The 20185-nt window shown below is 34.2% G+C and overlaps 2 protein-coding genes across 2 annotated transcripts in view; one reads left to right on the forward strand and one right to left on the reverse strand.

The window, feature by feature from the left end:
* LOC119830904 (forkhead box protein J2-like) overlaps nt 1-3862 on the reverse strand; it is an 8261-nt gene extending 4399 nt beyond the window's left edge. The window contains exons 1-6 of the mRNA XM_038354093.1: nt 3308-3862; nt 2690-2813; nt 1558-1704; nt 847-1012; nt 351-425; nt 6-177 (exon numbers count right to left, since the gene is read on the reverse strand). Coding sequence (XP_038210021.1) covers nt 6-177; nt 351-425; nt 847-1012; nt 1558-1704; nt 2690-2813; nt 3308-3501 — 878 coding nt within the window. The 5' untranslated portion in view covers nt 3502-3862. The remainder of the gene's footprint in view (nt 1-5; nt 178-350; nt 426-846; nt 1013-1557; nt 1705-2689; nt 2814-3307) is intronic.
* Nucleotides 3863-4151: 289 nt separating this feature from the next.
* The window catches only part of LOC119830819 (unconventional myosin ID), a 32254-nt gene continuing 16220 nt past the window's right edge, over nt 4152-20185 (forward strand). Inside the window, exon 1 of the mRNA XM_038353971.1 lies at nt 4152-4387. Within this exon, the coding sequence (XP_038209899.1) occupies nt 4299-4387 (89 nt within the window). The 5' untranslated portion in view covers nt 4152-4298. The remainder of the gene's footprint in view (nt 4388-20185) is intronic.

The following is a 20185-nucleotide window of genomic DNA, read 5'->3' on the forward strand; positions in this document are numbered from 1 at the left end:
CGGGCGGCGTGGCGAGGGGGGTCGCGAGGGCCGCGGCGGGGTCGGCGGGGTCGAGGTCGTGCGCGGGGCAGTCGCAGTCGTCCTGGCGCTCGTCGCGGAAGTTCCCGTAGTCGTCCGTGAGCGCGGAGTGGCGCACCTCGCACACGTGCCGCCGCGCGCCCGACCACCACCATCGCTCTGCACCGAGTCATAGTAACAATTATCTATTATGTGATGTGTGTTCGTTTTTTTGTATATTAAAATTGTTGGTCGAACATAATAAACAATAATACATTTTTTTTATTTAAATATTAAATATGAACAAATTAAAATGCAGTCAGAATAACAAATGAATGGACAACAATACATACCTCTGCTAATATCCACATCAGCGATGAGTTCCTCGTTCATGAGGGCCGACAGTGCATCATCAGTATGTTTGGATTCTGAAACAGCAAGCAACTAATTATAATTTGCTTTTTATTATAAAACGAAAATGATAGTTATAATAATATCCTAATCTGATATCTAACTCTAAAACCGTTTATTAAAAATCATCTGGATAGAAAAAGCAACAGGATTAACATTGCTTTATTCATCACAAAGGTTTACCATTTACCCACCGCTTTCATAAAGCAGGAAAGCAGTTTCTTCAAAAATGAGCGGACAAGAAAAACTGCAGTTGTTTAATGAAATTATGTAAATGCTACATAATATATCGTAATAATGATGCCAAAGAACTGTTCGGTAGTCCCTAAGCAACAGTATTCAATGGATTTTCATCTTCAATATATTCTTTAATTTTTTTATACAACTCTAACTACTGAACTGAACTAATGCATTTTTGGTATAGGTTTTTAAATTTACCCGACTCCTCTTTGATCTCCTCCTTGACGTTGGGCGAGACGGGCGTGGTGGGTGTGGTGGGCGCAGTGGGCGTGGTGGGCGTGGCCGGCGGCGTGGGCACGCTCGCGCCGGCCAGCGCCGTGTCGCCGCTACTGTTCGAGCTGCACTCCGGGCTGTATGGAGCCATCTGGGAAATCCGTCACACATCCGACGTTATAAATTTATAATATTCTTCACAAATACTAAGTAACAAATTTTTTGTTGACACTGCGTGAAATATTTCAACTCGAAATTGATCCTTCTACCAAGATGAATCTATATGAATACTAAAAACTTATAATGTCTTACCAATTGTACTATGACATCAGTAACATAATCTTATTTAGCAATGATTCATCGGATTATAATTACAAACTTGTTTTTGTTTCAATTGCAATGGCACATTGACTACCTTTCGAAAAAATGGTGAAGTTATGAAAATATGATAGGGATATCTGAGATACCTTTAATATCAGTATGTTAGAGACAGATTCAACAAAACCTTTGTGACCTCAGTTTAACGAATTAAATACGAAAAAGTTTGTAATCAAATATACAGAATCACAAGTGTAAATTTTGAACAAAATATCATTAAAAAAAAAAAACAAATAAACAAAAAAAGTTATCAAATGATATATGCAAATATACTTGAGATTCTTTGTAATGTGTGGCTTAATACAAAAGTCAACTTACTCGTAGACTCCTGCGCCGACGCGGCGTGACCTCCGCCATCTTGTAGCTGCTGTCCATCGCCCAGTAGGAGCCCTTGCCCGGGTCATCTTTGCTGCGAGCCACCTTCATGAAGCACTTGTTCAGTGAAAGATTGTGTCTTATTGAGTTCTGAAAGGCATATAGTTAAAGTTTTATTATATACTCAGTGATACACCAATTAACAATCTTGTTACTTTATCTGAATGGTTGTGGCATAGATAGCATTCAGTTGAAAATATCTGTGTACAATTTTGTTCCGTATATAAGAACCACTATTGTGAATGAGAGCTACAACTGTCTTGCTCATTTGCATTTCTATTGTTTTTATTGCTGTGGTATCTTGCAACTGAACCATTATTGTAAGTTTGCTACAGAACAGTAGATGTTGTTTATCGAGGTTCCATTTATCAATAATGCTAAATTTATCTACATACATCCCCTCTTTTAATAAATAACATGACATCTCCATTAGATTAAGGCGCATCACTAATCCATCCAGGACCCATATCTTTTCCCGTAGCCCTCCCATTTTTTTCCTTTATTTTTCTCGTCAATCCTTTCTCAATCCCTTTCCAATTCGAAGTCGGCAATCCATTTGTAGAGGCGTAAGGTCTGCAAACAACATTACGCCTCTCCAAATGTTCATGGGCAGTAGTAGTGCTTACCATCAGGCCACCCACCAGCTTCATTGCCGACGATGACATAAAAAAAAAGTAACATAACAGCTCTACTCGTTAAGTGTATCTTGGTACAGGATATGGTAAATCATTTTGGGATTTAAATTCATTTTAAACAGGTACATTGCCATTAATGATTTGAGATATTGTTTAAATCAACTCCTATCTATATATTTACTTCTTGTAAATACTATACAAGATATGTGGAAAACAAATTGGTAAATGATTTATTAATTATACATCTATTTACCAACTGTAACTCTAAGTATGTATGTATATTTCTTTGGAACACGTTAGAGACTAATCATATTTTTATATGAGAGGTGTCAATAGATTGATCTTAAAGAAGAGAAGCTTTTTATGACCACCACTACCCCACAAAATAAAGTCTGACTATGCCCAAACTAAACACGATATATTAAAATATTTTTTCATACCATCCATCCTTTTCCTGCCTCTTTGTAATAGGGGAATGCATTACATATGTAATTATAAATCTCGTTCAATGTCATTTTTCCGTTTGGTGAACTGCTTATTGCCAGTCTAATCATGCTGGCGTAGCTGAAATTTATGTTAATGTTATGTTAACAGTTTTATGAAAAAAATTTACTCAATAATTATAAAAATATCATTGTTACATAGATGCAAGTAGGCTGTTGTAAGATTTAATAATAGTTTGGTTAAATTATATGTATTTATTAGATTACTTATAGACATAGGAATAAACCAAGGTTGTTTTAAGTGTAAAAATGTTATTTGACAAACATTTATGTAATCTATATTGTCTGAAAATATTTTTTTAACAATTTTGTTACTAAAAATGTGGCCATTCTGTAATTATTTATTAACTTACTAAAATTCAACAGGTTGCTGAACAAGTTTCAATTGATTATCTACTGTTTCTGATTTGTCTTCTTGGTAATTTTAAGTCATGACAATCAAATAACAATAGCCATTAAAAACAAAATGAATGACCTCATCTAAATTATATACTCTAACAACATAAATAGCTTGAAGGTTTCTTTGATTAAGGAAAAGTCATAAATTTACGCTACCTGTAAGCTGGCTTGGGATGTTTAATTTTATTTGCGTTTAGTTTCTCCTCAATTTCCTTGTTATTGTTTTCCTGTTGCAATGAAAGAGGTTGGACATCTTCATAAAGGAATCGCGGAATAGGGCCCAGCGGACTATGCCGCGGAGGACCAGGACTGTAGGCCGGCAGCCACTCGACCCCCGGAGAATCACTCATTGTTCCATATATACGCACTAAACTTAAAACTTTATGCACGGCACCATTCCTTTCATATATTCTAAAGTACGCAGCAAATAAGCCCTTGACAAAAACTGTGGGCGTCAAAAGTACGTGCTACCTTTTCAAAAGATATTCTTTATTTCTCATTGTAGAACATCAATCAAAGGTCCTTGGTGCGTATGAGCGAACACTTATAAAAATATGCAAATAATTATAGGAATTAAAACAAATAAAATATAATTGCACTTATATATAATTACAGACATCAATAAAACTTTGAAAATAATGCAAAAAAGGAAATAAAACGTAATTTTCAGAAACTGGAAATTATTATGACATTTGAGGCGCCTACAACAAGGAAAATGGCGTAAGACAGAGTATGTAGAGAAACACGTTTAAATACAGATGATACCAAAATGTATTTGAAAATTATATACTATAAGACATAGTCTTTATTTTAACTTCTAAACTTCAACTATTTTAAGAATCACTTAATTCATCAATTATTATTTATTTTATATTTGTTTCATTAGTATGTCATATTTTGCAACATTACAGCAGTATAATACTGGCAACATTGAATTTATATCTACGCGGGTGGCCATTTTCAAATCAAAATTTAAAAATATGCCAGTTTGTCTGAAATATTGGTCGGAGGAGGACGTTTGTTATTTTGTGTGTGTATTTTAACGGTTTGTTGACAATAGTTGAGTAAACTTGCTGAATAACGCGACAAAGTTAAACGAGAGGAGTAGTAGTGCTCTGTATATGTAGTTTTGTTAAGCTCCGGAGCTATGACGAGCCAACCAGAAGTCGGAGTCCCTGACTTCGTCCTGTTGGACAATTTGACTACGGATAAGTTTATCGAAAATTTGAAATTAAGGTTAGTTTTTAATTATTTCTATCTTCAGAAACTTACTTATACACTTTATAAAAGCTATGAAAACATTTAAAAATTATATTAAACATTATATTACAAGTTATAGTTGTAAACAGAATATCTCTAAGTAAACCTATTTGGTTTAATATTTGTGCTTTGAAAGTACTTAAGTTTTATATTCAATGTAATTCATACCTAGTCAAGTTAATAAAAATGTATAACTATCGTAACCTTGACTTGAAAATACTATTCATATGGGTAATATACATTTGTGTAAATAATAACTGAACTTAACAATTTTTTTTTTGAGCTTGATATAAAATTAAAATATATTTTTTTGTCTTTAATCAAAAGTAACGAGACGCTGCACTGATCTTAATGTATAAAACAAAAAGGTGACCTATCTTGCTGATCTATTCTTGCTGATCTATCAATGCACAATCGGCACTATTCCCTCGATGAAGCTTAAATTTGGCAACTACATAGACACTGATGTAGGCATCAGCTAATAAAGGATTTTGATAAATTCTACCCCCAAGTGATGATCAAGAGTATGAAAGTTTGTACCATAAAAAAATATTTTGGACAAGCGGGAAAAGCTGCAACAGCAAGTAGTAAATACAGTTTGGTTTTGTTAATTGTTCAATCTAAAATAAACATTAAAATACGGAGGACACCCACTAATCACATCAACAACTGCTTCTTTGGAGTAGTGTGTACTTGCTTCAAATTTTAAATGATCTGTGATAGGGGGATTCAAGAGATTCCTAGTGGGAATGCAAGTCAGATGTACTGTATATTCATGCTATTTAATTTATTTATTTCGTTATGGTATAGTAGTGACATTGCACTTCAATAGAAGTAGTAGTGTTTCATTTGATGAGTTTGCAATAATGAAATATCATGAATGAAAATAAACGCTATAAACAACAATAAAACCACAAAAATCTATAAGTAAAAATCTCATATACCTCTTTTTCTTAATCAATACTAAACCACATCTTTCACACATGGCTGATTGTATTCATTAAATTATAATTGAGCTTCAGATGGTATTGGCGATGAATTATAAACTTGTTGTGTTTTTGGGTAGACACAAAAGAGGCAATTTTTGGATCTGGCACATATACTGCATTTATATACATAGACTTGATTCCAAAGACCTCATATTGGAATTGATCCTCCAGCCTCCTGATAATGTGAGAATTTGTGAGGATGGATGGATGTGTGTCACCCACAATATATAAGCATGTACGCATGTATGTTAGTTTGTCTGTTACTCCTTCACATGAAAATCACTGAAAAGTTTTTGATGTTATGTCGAAGTGTTGTACCTTATATACTAGAATAACACATGTACTTTAGAATTTATTTTGCTAGGTTTGCCTGGGTGTCAAATAGGCCACAGATAAAGGCTGATAAAAAGACGAAAAAGAATCTGGTTTTATTTCTATTATTTCTGATTTGAAGTTACAAAGTTGTAGATTACACTAATACCTATTGCAATGATTGTTAATCCTTATCAGTAGTCCAACAAATTAATTTTTAAGTATCAATTACTAAAAAAAAAATAACTACAATCTTACAATCATTACGCATAATAATGTTTATGCTATAATAATAATGATGATAATAGTCACAATAAATATATTTAGTCGTACAGATGTAAGACGCGTATTGTTTACCGCCGATAGCTTGAACAATAGCGGGCTGTCGGCATGATGTCACCACTCAAGGTAGATGCGTCCTTTCGTTTTTCCTCCATCCTTTTTATAGATGCTTAATAACATAATTACATACTGCTAATACTTGCGCCACGCGATTTTGTTTTTAGTTCGATAAATTATAAACTTTCAGAATATATGTAGTCGCTTGTAGAATGTACCATCATTACGATAATGATAAAATACTGGGTATTTATTCTCTCATCCTTAATAAACTTTAGCAAGATTCTCTCCTAGTCAGAGTTGAAGACTTTGAAAAACTAGAATAATTCTTAATATTCCGCCGACAGTTTAAGACACTCGCGTTTATCTGTTCATGGAGTCTGTACTCCTCTTATGTAAGCAATTTTTTATTAGTCACGGTATGGAATACGATTAAACTAATCATAAATACTCATAAGTCACATAAATTAAAAAATTCGTGGTGTCAACTTATACACTTTTTTTATCTATTAACATTACACAAAATTCAACAAAACCTAGAAAATACATATGAAAAGTCATAAATCACGCTCATGTATCGATGATCTCTCATGGGGGACTATTACCGGTTCTAAGTTAGCATTTGCGGCGGCGGCAATCTCGCAAGCGATATATATCATGTTTATGCAAGAAACCACTATTTCAATATTGCTCAATTTCCCCCGTGCGCCATATTGTGATACCTGATCCTCTTTGTGGTTCGCCGCTTTGATTGCGGCTCGCTTTTTACGAGCTTGTCGACACTTTGGGGAGCGTTTTTGGGTAATGATGTTCCGGGTTCTGTAGCGAGCTCACACTGGACAGGTAATGCAGACAATGTTAGATAATGCTATCGACAAGGACAATAATCTTCATCGAATTGTGGACCTCATGTCTCTACTTGAAAAACTGTGTTACTTGTTAATTTCGGCAATCGTTTTATTGTTATTACGTATATCAATTATAGTTGTTGCGTATTTACTTTGAATTTTAGAATATCTTTCATCTTTCTTATTTTTCAGCACATAAACGTCTGTGGGCTATAACACCTGTGACGATCTGTATGCTTGATAGTGGCAAGGTTATGAAATCCCATAGTTTTAAATGAATGAAAAGTTTCTGAATCCCCGGATGGTAAAAGAATCCTTTTAATTAGCTATTCAGCTTCATTGGCAATAAAAAAGATTCGATCAAATTAACCCTTTGGGGACAGGTTAAGTGCTTTACGTTGTCCCATCGCGAATCGTAAACCATCGCTATTTATCGCATTTGAGAATCGTTTTATATTAGAGTATGGTTAATGAGTGGATGGGCGAGGCACTTGTTGATAACCACGTTTTAGTGTCGATTAAAATTTCTTGGCCAGGCAATACAACGGATGCCTTCAAATATGCATATTATATTCTGGTAATTATTTAAATCTTTGGATTTAATAATTGAGTCTTTGGACACAAGAGAGTGAGACTTCATTTTGAAATGATATTTTTGAATTAAGTTTCTCTGAAAAATAATTAACATTTTCATGAATGTAGAATCACCGTGTCCAAAAAAAATCAACTTTTTTATGTATTACGTTAAATGATCTTAGATGAGAGCGTCTAGTGTAAAATCTTGCTGCAAATAATATATTATTTTCATATCCCAGTATCACACAAGCGAAGCTACAGGCTGAATCTAGTTTAAGTAGCTAGTTAACTTAAAAAATAAACAATTGTGTTACTTACAAGCGACACAATCGATTTGTAATTATAATTGTATGCGCTCTAATTGCCGGGGTATGTTGTTTAATATAAATTTATTACTGAAGTGCGTGTTTAATAAATATACTAGCTGTGACCCGCGGTTGAAACCGCGTAAGTCCGTATCCCGTAGGAATATCGGTATAAAAAGTGCCTATGTGTTATTTCAGTTGTCCAGCTATCTAAGAAAAAAAAACACGAATAAAACACGAATATGACATTTTCCCCGCCCCCGAAACCCCCTATATACTAAATTTCATGAAAATCGTTGGAGCCGATTCCGAGATTCCTATTATATATATATATATATATATATATATATATATATATATACAAGAATTGCTCGTTTAAAGGTATAAATATATAATATACTATCACACTTATAAACTTTTGTACTATTGTACTATTTTAAACAACTCTTGTTAGTTCAGTTGTTTTTATTAATACGATGTTGTAGTAGTTTTGATGTTATGTAGGTAGGTTTGTCGTTATGCGAGTTGTGAGCACACTATCTCATAATATAAGTACTTATGTAAGTATATGTATGTAAAAAAGTCCCGTGTCTAAAGCGTTTTAACCACGGACTGAACAGAACTAGCTTTTGCCCGCAGTTTCGCCCGCCTCTTCGCATGCTCTAGTAAAAAATTTCATGGTACAAACTGTCATCTACTATTGTATTACCCTGGAGGTAGAATTTATCAAAATCTTTTCTTATTATTCCATTATCATTGTGGCTATCTGCATCCCAAATTTCAGCCCCATCGGTTCAGTAGTTTAGGCTGTGCGTTGATAGATGCGTCATACAGTCACCCTTCCGTTCCATACATTAAAATATATAATTTATCACTAAGCCACAAAATACTTGAAATTCTAAAGGATGAAATAAAATTGCACCCAAAACTATAATTAATACAGAAATTGTACCTAGAATTGATTATAATATCATTTTTTATAACAACATGTGCCGGAATTGTAACGAATATAAATTTTTTACAAATAATAAGTGTAACTGAGCATGATAACAAGTGCACGAACAACAGATACGAGTTATAGCGGCTAATTGCCCGCCGCTAATAGCCTGTGGTTATCACTTCATTATCACAGGTATTCGTTGCACCTCAGCAGCATAGTGTGCGAGAAACACGTTTAAGAGCTAAAATAGGTGATAATTATCACTTTTTAAATGCTATTTTTCTATTCGTAATCAACAGTAATTATATTTAACAAAGAACTTAACAACCACACAAACTTGACTAAGTTAATCGCCTTTAAATTATAGAACTAAACCGAATTTAAATGGGATTGCATGGGATGCACAGCTTTCAAATGATAAAAAAATGGTACAAATCGGTAGTACCACTCATTAACAAATTATGAAGTAATGTATATAAAAAAAAAACAATAAAATACAGTCGAAATGATAACCTCCACCATTTTTTGAAGTCTGTTGAAGAAGAATGCGTCAAATATATTTATTATAGTTGTTCGTTTGTTGTTGTTTGTTTTATGTCGTTCATAACTGAAACCTTTTATTCGTTGGATTTAATTCTAAAACATCTAAAAAATTAAACAAAATTCATGGCGCTAAGTATGAGTCGATACTATGTTATAATATACGGTCTATATCATTATATTATTACAAATTATTATTGAATAGCCAGTTCGCCACTTTATTCAAAAATTATTACTTAGTTTAGAAAATTGGAATGCAGTAAATATGTAATAAAAATACACCACTTGATAAAGCGTATAAAGAAATGTTATAAACGCTTAGAATTACATTGTATAGTTATAATATAGTTGCCATGGAAACTCAATCTGCGAGAGAATCTGTCTGCGAACGAGCGAAGACGCGAACTTCCAGACCGTGACGAGGTTCACGGGGTTCACGCAGACACACATTTCACAAAGTTTTATTACGTGCCGTGCTAATATTGTTTAAAGTCAAATTAATATTTGTAAAGTACGTTGTAAGCAGATGGTGAACTCAATGGTAAAAAATATATATTTTTATTTCAAGTGAAACAATAGACATATAACTATGTTTAAGGCGCAAATATCGGGTTGAAAAACAATTAATTTTCATAAAATAATGAATGCTGAGTTAGCTTTGGTCTGTATCAAGTTTCACGCTAAATCAGACATCTAATTACTACATGCGTAGGTTTTTACCACACTATATTTTTTTATGTAAATTTTTGAAAATTATATATGCGTCACCTATTTTAGTAGCTACGTGTCCACGTTTGTAAAGCTCATAGTCATCGCCATATGCCATCGTCCCGAATAAGATCGTCGTCCCAGGGGCTTCCCAAATGTTATGAGAAAGGTCAGCATTTGGCACTTGGCTATTACACACTTGGTTCATGCTCTGATACACTTGTAAAGGTCGATGAGATGCGCATTCACCTTTCGGTTAGGAATGTCTTGTGTATGCTATAAGTTTAATATTAATATTTGACTGTTATCATGACTGATCTAAGAAAAGCATCTCGTTCAATTTTAACCATTATTTCTCTATTTTATAATGCTATCAATGGCTTTATTTTTAACCCGGGCGATCTGGAACAAGTTAGTTCTCTACCCAAACTCAAACTTTTGTTTATTCAATTAGACTAATTCTAGAAGCACTTTTGAATCGCTATATCATAATTTTACCATTTACCCCCCGTTTGGAAAGTAGATTGGTCTAGGAACGAGAAGTCTAGGAACTGTGTAGTCACTCATTTAAAATAAATAATTTCAATACACGAAAAAACGACTGGGATATTCATCATCGTTATTCTATATATGTCCCCACTGCTGGGACTCCTATAAGAGTTCAGGCCACAATCCACCAGGCTGGCCAAGGGCGTGGTTGGTAAGGATATTATGTGGCCCAAATTATGTGAATTGTGTTCAAAATTTCCTTCACGTTTGTACGTGGTTCGGAACTGCTACATGCTACATATAAACCAGAAGCGAAGTTGGTGCAGACTGCTAGTAAAGTGTATATAACTAAGTGTCAGAGAGGAAATGTTTACGTCAGTCGGTGTCGCGTACGACTTGTCAATTTATTGCACGCGTGATTGATTGCGCCATTTCCATGCAATATTCTTTTAAATGTTGTATGCAATAAGTATTTTGTTATTGCTCATGATTCGTGAGGAATATAATATATTTACCTGCCACGTGATACGCATGTACCAACTTACGTGGGAATAGTTGTGTTAAGGTTTTTGTAGTGATGAGTTAATGTCGTCATTTTTGTTGTTGTTATTTTTGTGATTTATAGTTCGAATATTCTTCCGAAGTCAATTGAACTTTTAAAAATAGAAGTTAATTATTTGAGCTTATAGAAAACTGAATAAATAACGACGGTAATTATATTAGTAAGTGGTGTTGTTATTTAATACAGTTTCTGCGTAATACTCGTCGAAACCAAATAAACACTCTTAGGTTACCTGGCATGTTAACCATTCTGTTAGAGGAAATCCTCATACAGTTGAATGTTATCCATTTAGATACGTAAAAAACATACTGAAATACATCATCTGGTTTATTTATTAGTGTAGGTGTGAACTATTCATAGATCAAAGTCAGCTGTCTTAGTTTAAGTGATGTCTTCCCATGGTCGAATCATTCCTACTCGTCCTATATATCTGTTCCTTTGACGTTTAATATTACATGGAACTTGCACTGTGAAATGAATCGTATAGGTATTATACCGAGTCTTGATTTTGCTTTTCTAATTTTAATTCTTGTACGTCTACGGTTTTCATAAACCGACTTTAGGAAAGATTCTCAATTCGAATGTATTATTTTTTGAGTTTGTTACTTCAGATTTCGGTGAAACGATTTTTATATTGTTTTTATTAAAACCTCAAGCCTGCCGTGTGGTTGATTACTTGATTAGCAAATAAAATTCTCACATAAAGTTAATAAGCTTTGAAGAATATTTTAACCATTCGTGAATCTATAGGACCCCCGATATCTTAATTGTGCTCGCAGTAATTACCTCGCTGCGAATTATCAATAGACAGTGTCTGTAACAATTGACCCAACGGCGGTCGATGACCTTAATGTATGTGTGTATGTACTATGCTCCATTCATTACTTAGCTTTGACATGACCGACTTCACACTACGCGATGCCTTGCGGCCCGCGAGTCTACGTGGTGTGACCTCGTTTTAAGAGTAACTGTCTTGGACAACGCGTGAGGTTCGCATTGTTATATCAATATAGACTTTATGCAAATACAGTTAATGAGCTTTTTGTTTTCTTGCATTGATCAGAATGCGGTGTCGCGTTCCTGTTATCTATATAAGAAGTAATATTACGATTCCAAAGCATATTTACAGCTTCGGTATAACAATATTACAGAAACCTTATTGGATTACTAGTTAAAGTTGATTCTATATAAATTCTTATCTGTCCGCACACCCACCTGTATCGACAAGATTTTTTATAGTAGAACGGGCAAGCGAGCTAGTGGATGACCAGATGAGGCAACGCCACCGCCCATGAGCAATCACAAAGCTGTTATAACTTTTGTGAAACTGTTGCAGACTTTCGGAGGTGGTGGGAAGCACTCTTTTAATTATGTTTACGTCAAACGCCATCTAGGCTTTCAATGATTTCTTTTAAAAAAAATAAAGAGTGGAGTTTGAAGTTATTCCAGTAAAATAGCTTAATAAATCTGGATTTGATGCCGTGGCCCAAGATCATGCTAGAGAGTCCGATGTAAATCCCGCTTTCATATATATTTTTCCTACACATTAAAATCGAAAAAAAAGGAGCGAAAACATTGTGAGGAAAGTCCTAGAGTTATAAGTTCGACGATATGTGACATCTGCCAACCCGTCCTTGGCCAGTCTGGTGGAATATGAACCCTCATAAGAGGCCTGTCCCAGCAGCGCAAACATACACGGGCTGATGATGGTTTTGAGAACTTATCGATTTTGAACTTTTTATTATGTGCACAATTATGTGAAACATTCGACCTATTGACTTAAGTTATTAAAGTTAAATGAGTCACAGTTAACAAACATAAGTGTTTGCTGCACATGGATATAAAAATAAAATTCCGATGATATCTTAACAGCTCTGCACGAGTGAGCCTTCGTGAATAACTTATTACGTTATCTGTTTTAAAAATTATGTTCAAGTTATTTTAAATTATATTAAAGTTAAAGTAGTTTTAATAGTATTTTAAATAAATTTTAAAATGCTATTAGAAAAAGAGTTGAAAATGGGATGGGCGGGCGATAAAATATTATGTGGTAAGTCGGTGGATTTAAACTTGAAGTGTTGTAACGCCTTAAAATTTGAAATGATCACTGGACATATAAGAAAAATGCGGAGGCGAACGAAACATAACAAAAGAAAATCTCAAAGTCGGTTTTTTTTTGTTTAAGTTTAAATGATACATACCATACAACATCACAGTTTTTGCGGTATGGTGGAGAATGCATACACCATTATAGCAAACTGAGCATGACCTCTGTTGGATGTGCGCATGTGCGAAACGACTTGTCATCAGCTGGGAGCACATTTTAACTGAAATCGCTATTAGGCGGCAAGGGTCACTGAGTGATGCAAAAAGTTCAATTACTGAACTCTAATCGAGATGGATGTGGGTTCGGGTCGTCTATAGAGAGGTCTTTAAATCCTTTTTATTTTTATGATAAAATTTGCCTTTGTGCTAAATAAACACTATAAACCATCTCTGTACCAAATCTCATATAGATACAATAAGCTGTTTTCGCTTAAAAGAGTAACAAATATCCATCAATCCGTCCATATTTACAAACTTAAATATTGCCTACTTAAAAATTAAAATAAAAATAAGCCAAAATTAAAGACAGAATAGGTGTATATGTATGTAGTTAGCTATCGTTATAGCATAGCCAGATTGGTCGAGGATTGTTTTTGTTTTTATTCATATTTGTATGGTCAAGTACAGTTTCGCCATTACGTTAAGTGTATCGGGGCAAAACTGCGGGCGGAAGGTTGGTAGAACTTTAAGCATATTAAACCTAATTAAAGAATATACAATCACATACGTTAATCTCAAAAAGCTGTTAACAAGTATGTCAAGCAATAATTTAAACTATAGAAGGATCGCTCAACTTCTTCAAAATCAATTAGCGAAACAATAAGTGTAGGTACTAGGCTACGTTGTAATTATGCGTCGTAACTCTTTACTTCAAAGTGTATTTGTGAAAGTTGAATGAGACCTAAGTCTTGCATAAGTGGTGCATTACACACTGCGTGGTGTGGTAGGGTTACCTCGTTGCAAATACGATGTTTCATGTGTGTAATAAAATATTAAAAAAACTCATCCGCCTTCAAATTGTCAGAATTATAAAGAGAAGAATAAACAAATTCGATTCATCAGTCTAAGGTCCAAATATTCTGGTCACCAAGCCAAAAAAAAATGCAGTCGAAATTTTGCAGACGCTTGACAATATGAAATTCGTTTGCGTGCATCAAGGATTAATAATAGAGATTGTTTATTTTATTACCAACATTGAACAAAATAACGGATCTCGTCATAGAATAAGACGAAGTTTACATCGGTTTAAATGATATGACCGGTTTATGGGTATTTCTTTCTCTTATATTATTTTTTTTATTTACAAAAAGTAGGTTAATAAAAGTGAAAAATAATACAAAATATGCAGAGACCGATACTTGTTTTTATTGTAAATCTTTCCTTTCATATCACCAAAATTGGTAAGTACCTCACTAAGCACGCAGGATATCTCTTGTTATAAATTTCTGGGCCTCTTGCTATTGTTTCGCGGAAAATAATTTTTCGTTGTGTATATTAAAATCAGGTGATGTTACTAAACACATCGATTGCCTCATCAAACTATATAATAGTACAGTCTAGACACAAGCAATGAGTCAATAGTACGCACAAGCACCTAGTACTCGGCAAATATAAACATTATTCGAGAGTCACTATGACGTAAGATTATAAGCTGAGTTTTGGATGTGGAGCGGATTGTTGATGACTCAATAATAATCATATTTAAAAAAAAAATCATATGAATTAATAAAAAAAAATTTGACAGTTAAATTATCAGTTCTGTGATAAATAATTTTGCTGAAGCATACTGTACTTTACTGTAGCAATTTCGTTCCATGAAGTTGTAACCACAATTGAATTTAGATATCTCCATGTGTGTCACGAATCTGTTCTAATAACATTATTCGATTTACCAACGTGCGTAACTCGTAGGTCAGCCCAGTAAAATAAATGATTCAGTATAAGTAAAGTGTGTGATTTGCCCCGGATCCGCCCCTGCGCATGCCATGAAAGAATTCCTGAAATCGTATTTCCTGACATTAGCAATGTCCTGTACAACCAAACTCTTCAGCTTTTTGTTCCTATTGATTTGACCGCCTGGTTGGTACAGTGATTAACGCGTGAGCGTAGAACTGAGGGGTCCTGTTTTCGTTTTCCAGTGAAGATACAAAAAAATGTCTCTGTCTGGCAGGACACAGAAAGCTGATCAGCTACTTGTCCATAAAGATAATCGATTAGCGAAACGCATGTGTATATCGTCTGCCCCATACTCCACTTCCACACCACACACACGGGACTTCACTTATAGATATGAAGAAAGAAATGTCCCATCTGTCTTTATATTTTTTACTATACAATAAATCGTATCCAACGCGAGGCGCGTCTATATTTGGAGTTTGAACATAAACATTAAATGCAAACGCACGTTTCGGAAATAAGCGGGTTCACAAATACACCGTCATTTCCTGGTCTTTTGGTATTTGCCCTACTTGCTTCTAAGTAATGTGTCTTATACAACGGAGACCCTCGTAGAGTCCTTTGTGATTTCGGATCTGAAGATGTGTTCGCGAGTTATGTAACCCAAGGGTTTTGTAGGTAGAGGCTACAATGGAACGACTTAGGAGCTAATTATGAAGAAGTTGAGACTTTTTTAAAGCGAACTTTCGACATTTATCACAGAAAATGTATCATTTTGTGCTGTGTATTATTCATATTATATTTTTATGATAAACTACCTTCAATAGTTTTACTTATTTTGTTTGTCTAGGTAAACTATATATACGATGATGTACATTGAAATCGTTAATTTAATTAATAAAATTGCAATTCAAACATACGTTTCTTCAACTACACTTCGTTTAGAAGCGTTTTTGAAAAGCAGTTGCAACCACAGCTTTAACAGAAAAGAGCTAGCAAGAAACTCTGTAGTTGCCCTTTTAAAAACATATTAACCTAACATTTTACATTTAAAATAATAGAACCCTAAAATATGAACAACTCATATCAACATTATGTGCAAATCGTGAAGACCATACCACATTATGGTGACGAATGTTATGTAACAGTGTCAAGAAACTTTGTTCTATTTAAAGCGAATCTAAGAAATGTTGTCTCGCAATAACTGTATTTTTACAGACCGGGGAATCTGTAAACTAACAACTTACAATATTCAGTGGATTCTGATTGAACGATAAGTAGGTGTATTTATTTTTGAGGTGTCGTTAATTGAATTCATCCGTGCATCCCACGTTGTCAGCCCACTTGACCTAACGCGTGCCGGCTATTACTCCTTTTAAAACATTATAATTTGGAAAGTTATTGCTCTATGGTGAAGGGCAGAAGGGACAATCTTATTATTATCCTGCTAATATTGTAAACGCAATAGTTTTTTATTGTCATAATAGTTTCTTATGTTTTATGAGGTTATGAATATGGCAATTTTCGGATGCGCATTGATAGCTAGTTATTCATAAATTTCGAAGAGATTCAAATGCGTCACACAGCGGATCTTCTTATAGGAATGATCGTCGTGAAAATAAGCCTTTGTCACTTCCTAGCGTCCTAACTAGTTTCGTTGAATTTGTATATAATAATTACAAAAATGAACATGTTTGTGTGACATTATATTAACGAGTTTAACCATGCTATTAGGGCGATAACTTGTGGGTTTTCCCATTCAGTCACCAGCAGAAATTTAACATGCGGTAAGTATACCAATTTCATCGTAAATGCATTGTCTACGCCCTACGGTCACTTCGTTGTCGATTTACTTTTAGTATGTTTCGTGTAGTGTAAACTACGTGTTAAATAAATAAGAAATTTGTCGCAAGCTCATAAAACACAAATTTATTTGAAATTTTTGACGAAAAGGTATTTGTAGTATGATATTTGAAAATTTTGCAATGTGTGTTAATTATTAAAAAACACAGTAGCTATAAAATGGAATACTCATGCACCATAATTTGGTTCGTATCTCGTGAATAAATGTATCCAAAAAATCCAGTTTTTTGTATAAGATTGGAATGCATCTCAATAGAATATGCCGACTATCTTTAAAACTGCACTGTTGTTATATAAGAGTACTACACGCAGCCTATTCGTAAATACGTCATAATCGTGATTAATTATATGTTTTCACGTCAAGGCGGTTGATCTCATTTATATGAGTTTAAATATAGATTGAACCTTTGTGTGAAAGAAATGCTATTTTAGTTGTAAAAACAAGTCTTAAGATTAGCAAATGATTGCCGCTCGATTAGGACATACGTACCCTTGTATATATATTTGTCGGGAAGGGTAGCTGTGAAATTTAGCATTTAAATTTGTTTTTACATTAGTAGTTCAATAAGTGTTGACGTATTAATTAAATGACATCATTTTCTAATGAGCATTGTTTCCCCAACCGCAAAGCGCAAGGCCTGACCGCTCGTCCCTGTGCAAGCCAGTTTTGGTCAACAAATGACACGCTTTCTACCGCGACTTCGTATGTGTCGCACGTACGGCACGCTGCCGGAGGTCAGAGCCTAAGTGTAAACATACCTGGTGTTCCTTTGTTGATATTAATGCGACATATATGGGGAAGCGATATGGCTTAGGAATTTGATAAGATGGGCGTTTTGTTTGGATCATTATTAAAGAACGCGAAACCTAATTTGGCTACAACTAGGTAATAACTGCTACCTCTTCTAGTACTTCTATGAAGAAGGGGAAATTAGAGGACAATTTTTGAGCTATTTTATGGTGTACTATATTCTATAATCGGTTGTCCCACTTTAGTTTCTTATCTTTATTCAGAAGTATATATCCATTCAATAGAATCATGTAAATAAAATTTCCAACAATTGAAATAGTGCTGGTGATTCAAGTACCTACTTAGTAGACTATCTTATCAATATTTATCGCAGATAGCCTCGCCTGTACAATACGGTGCGGTGCGGTGGACAGTACATTTGTCGATAACAGCTGTTTTAGTTCCCAATGATCATCTGTTGGAATCTTTTCAACAAATGTGGAACGTGATGAAAAGTTCATAACCCATTAAGGATAGGAAATATAGGACAACCAGTTCAATCCAAATCTGATAGCATATTGGTCTGCGTGTCACCCGCAAAAGTCGACAATAATTTCTTTCTGATTGATAGTGTTGACGCGACTTGGATAGTATTTGCCGCATGTAATAGTAAATAACTCTTCGGTGGGGTGAAAATAAAACGGAAATTGTGCATGTTTATAACATCTATTATCTATCCCTAAATCAGAATCCGCTATAAGCCAGTAAGTAACCAGGTCAGTGAGGTCAAAAGTAATAACTTAACCGATTACCACTGCTCTACCCACCAACGGATCTGCAGCTGACAATAACCGCGCTTGATGCACTTATCTTAACCATTCTACAAGTTATCAGCCAGGAAGAAATAATTGTCGATTTTTGGGCCTGGCTCGCGGACCAATATGTCATCAGGCTTTGGATTGAATTGGTTGTCGTATATATCCTATCCTTAATGGGTTATGCATTCTCCATCACGTTCTACATCGGTTTGATCAATCACGTTTTCTCAACGGGCAAGTGATTAAGCTTGCTAAGTTAATAAACATCGGTTGGTTGCATACAGAAACACCAAAATAAAAAAATCTATTTAAAATTAAACTTTATTTTCAGTTTTGGTTCAGTCTTTGGAAGCGTTGAGATTAATTCAATGTACCCATACACAATTGAGTTTCTGAATTTATTAGATTTTTCTTAACACCATAAACAAAGATGGTCATTAAAATGGCCAAATTGAACGAATACGACTATTAGAATGGACATTATTAATGAAATGAATATAATGTGTAAAATAAAATTCCATCAATTTATGTGATAATACGCGAGTCTAGGAGAGCCGGCCATAATTGTGTGATGACGTGCTACGATGATGGCGGCTTACTCACCATCTGTTTATACATTTTAATTTCTGTATGAATCATCTTGAACAATGTCCTGTGAGTATTTCTTATGTCACAAACAATGGACAGCGAATGTGTTAATGGGATCGCGTGTTGATGTAATTGCTTCTGCAGGTTTTTTTTATTCGGGTCGTGAGGGTAGTTAGTGATAATTATGTTTTGTTTACATTGGCGTTATGTCTTTCTTAATTTGATTTCCCGGAATTCTCTAGAAAGTTAATAGACAGGATTGCACTTCTCGAAGAAAGGTTATCCAGTAGTTAGTAGTAGTAGTAGTAGTAGTAGTAGTAGTAGTTATCAATATAATGCAATTATGTTCCGAAAACTGATGTTTGTTGCGCATGAATGTTACGTTAACAAATTAGAAACCTAGTTTTTAAGTACTTCTTAAAGGAAAAGCATATTAGAGTGGGCGCAGATAAATTCATGCATGATATCATTATAGTCCTATTTATATTATAATGCGAACGTTTGTGAGGATAGATAGATGTATGTAGACTTTCACGCCAAAACTACTGAAAGGACTTTGATAATACTTGGCCGTAATAGTATATACTTATACAGTAGAAGAACACATGAGTTATAGAATAACTCGCTTTTGCCCCCGTGTTCTTGTGAAAATATAAAATTGTACTACACTCAAATGTCTTGGTTACAGCTATAAATAGCGTGCATTTTTAAACTAGAACCTAATATATCATTTAGTTTATTAGTTGATAAAGTGTTGGAAACTCCGGTTATCGCACGTGTTTTAAATATTGATAATCGTTTATTATCTGAATTGCTGATAATAATGGTATTTATGTTAAAAAGAGTTATTTAAAAGTATCGGCTCAAACCATACCGATTGGTTTACAAATCGATTGCGCTTATATTATTGTTTTTTTCTCTACTTGTATTTCAATTTTTTTTGTATGGTATATCATTCTTAGTATAAAATGCAAACGTGGGATATAGGTAGTTTCTACTACAACTCCTTTATAGATTAATAAAAATTAATAAGTGTATGAAAAGGCTGTCTGTTCGCTCTATTATCAAAGCTGATTAGACTCCATTAATATACTTTTGAATCATCGCATTGTAAAACAATAAGATCCGGTATTAAGTAGATTTTTTTTTTTTTTTTTTTTTTTTT

The sequence above is a fragment of the Zerene cesonia genome, chromosome 12 (assembly GCF_012273895.1).
Source record: "Zerene cesonia ecotype Mississippi chromosome 12, Zerene_cesonia_1.1, whole genome shotgun sequence".
NCBI classification, from domain to species: Eukaryota; Metazoa; Arthropoda; class Insecta; order Lepidoptera; family Pieridae; genus Zerene; species Zerene cesonia.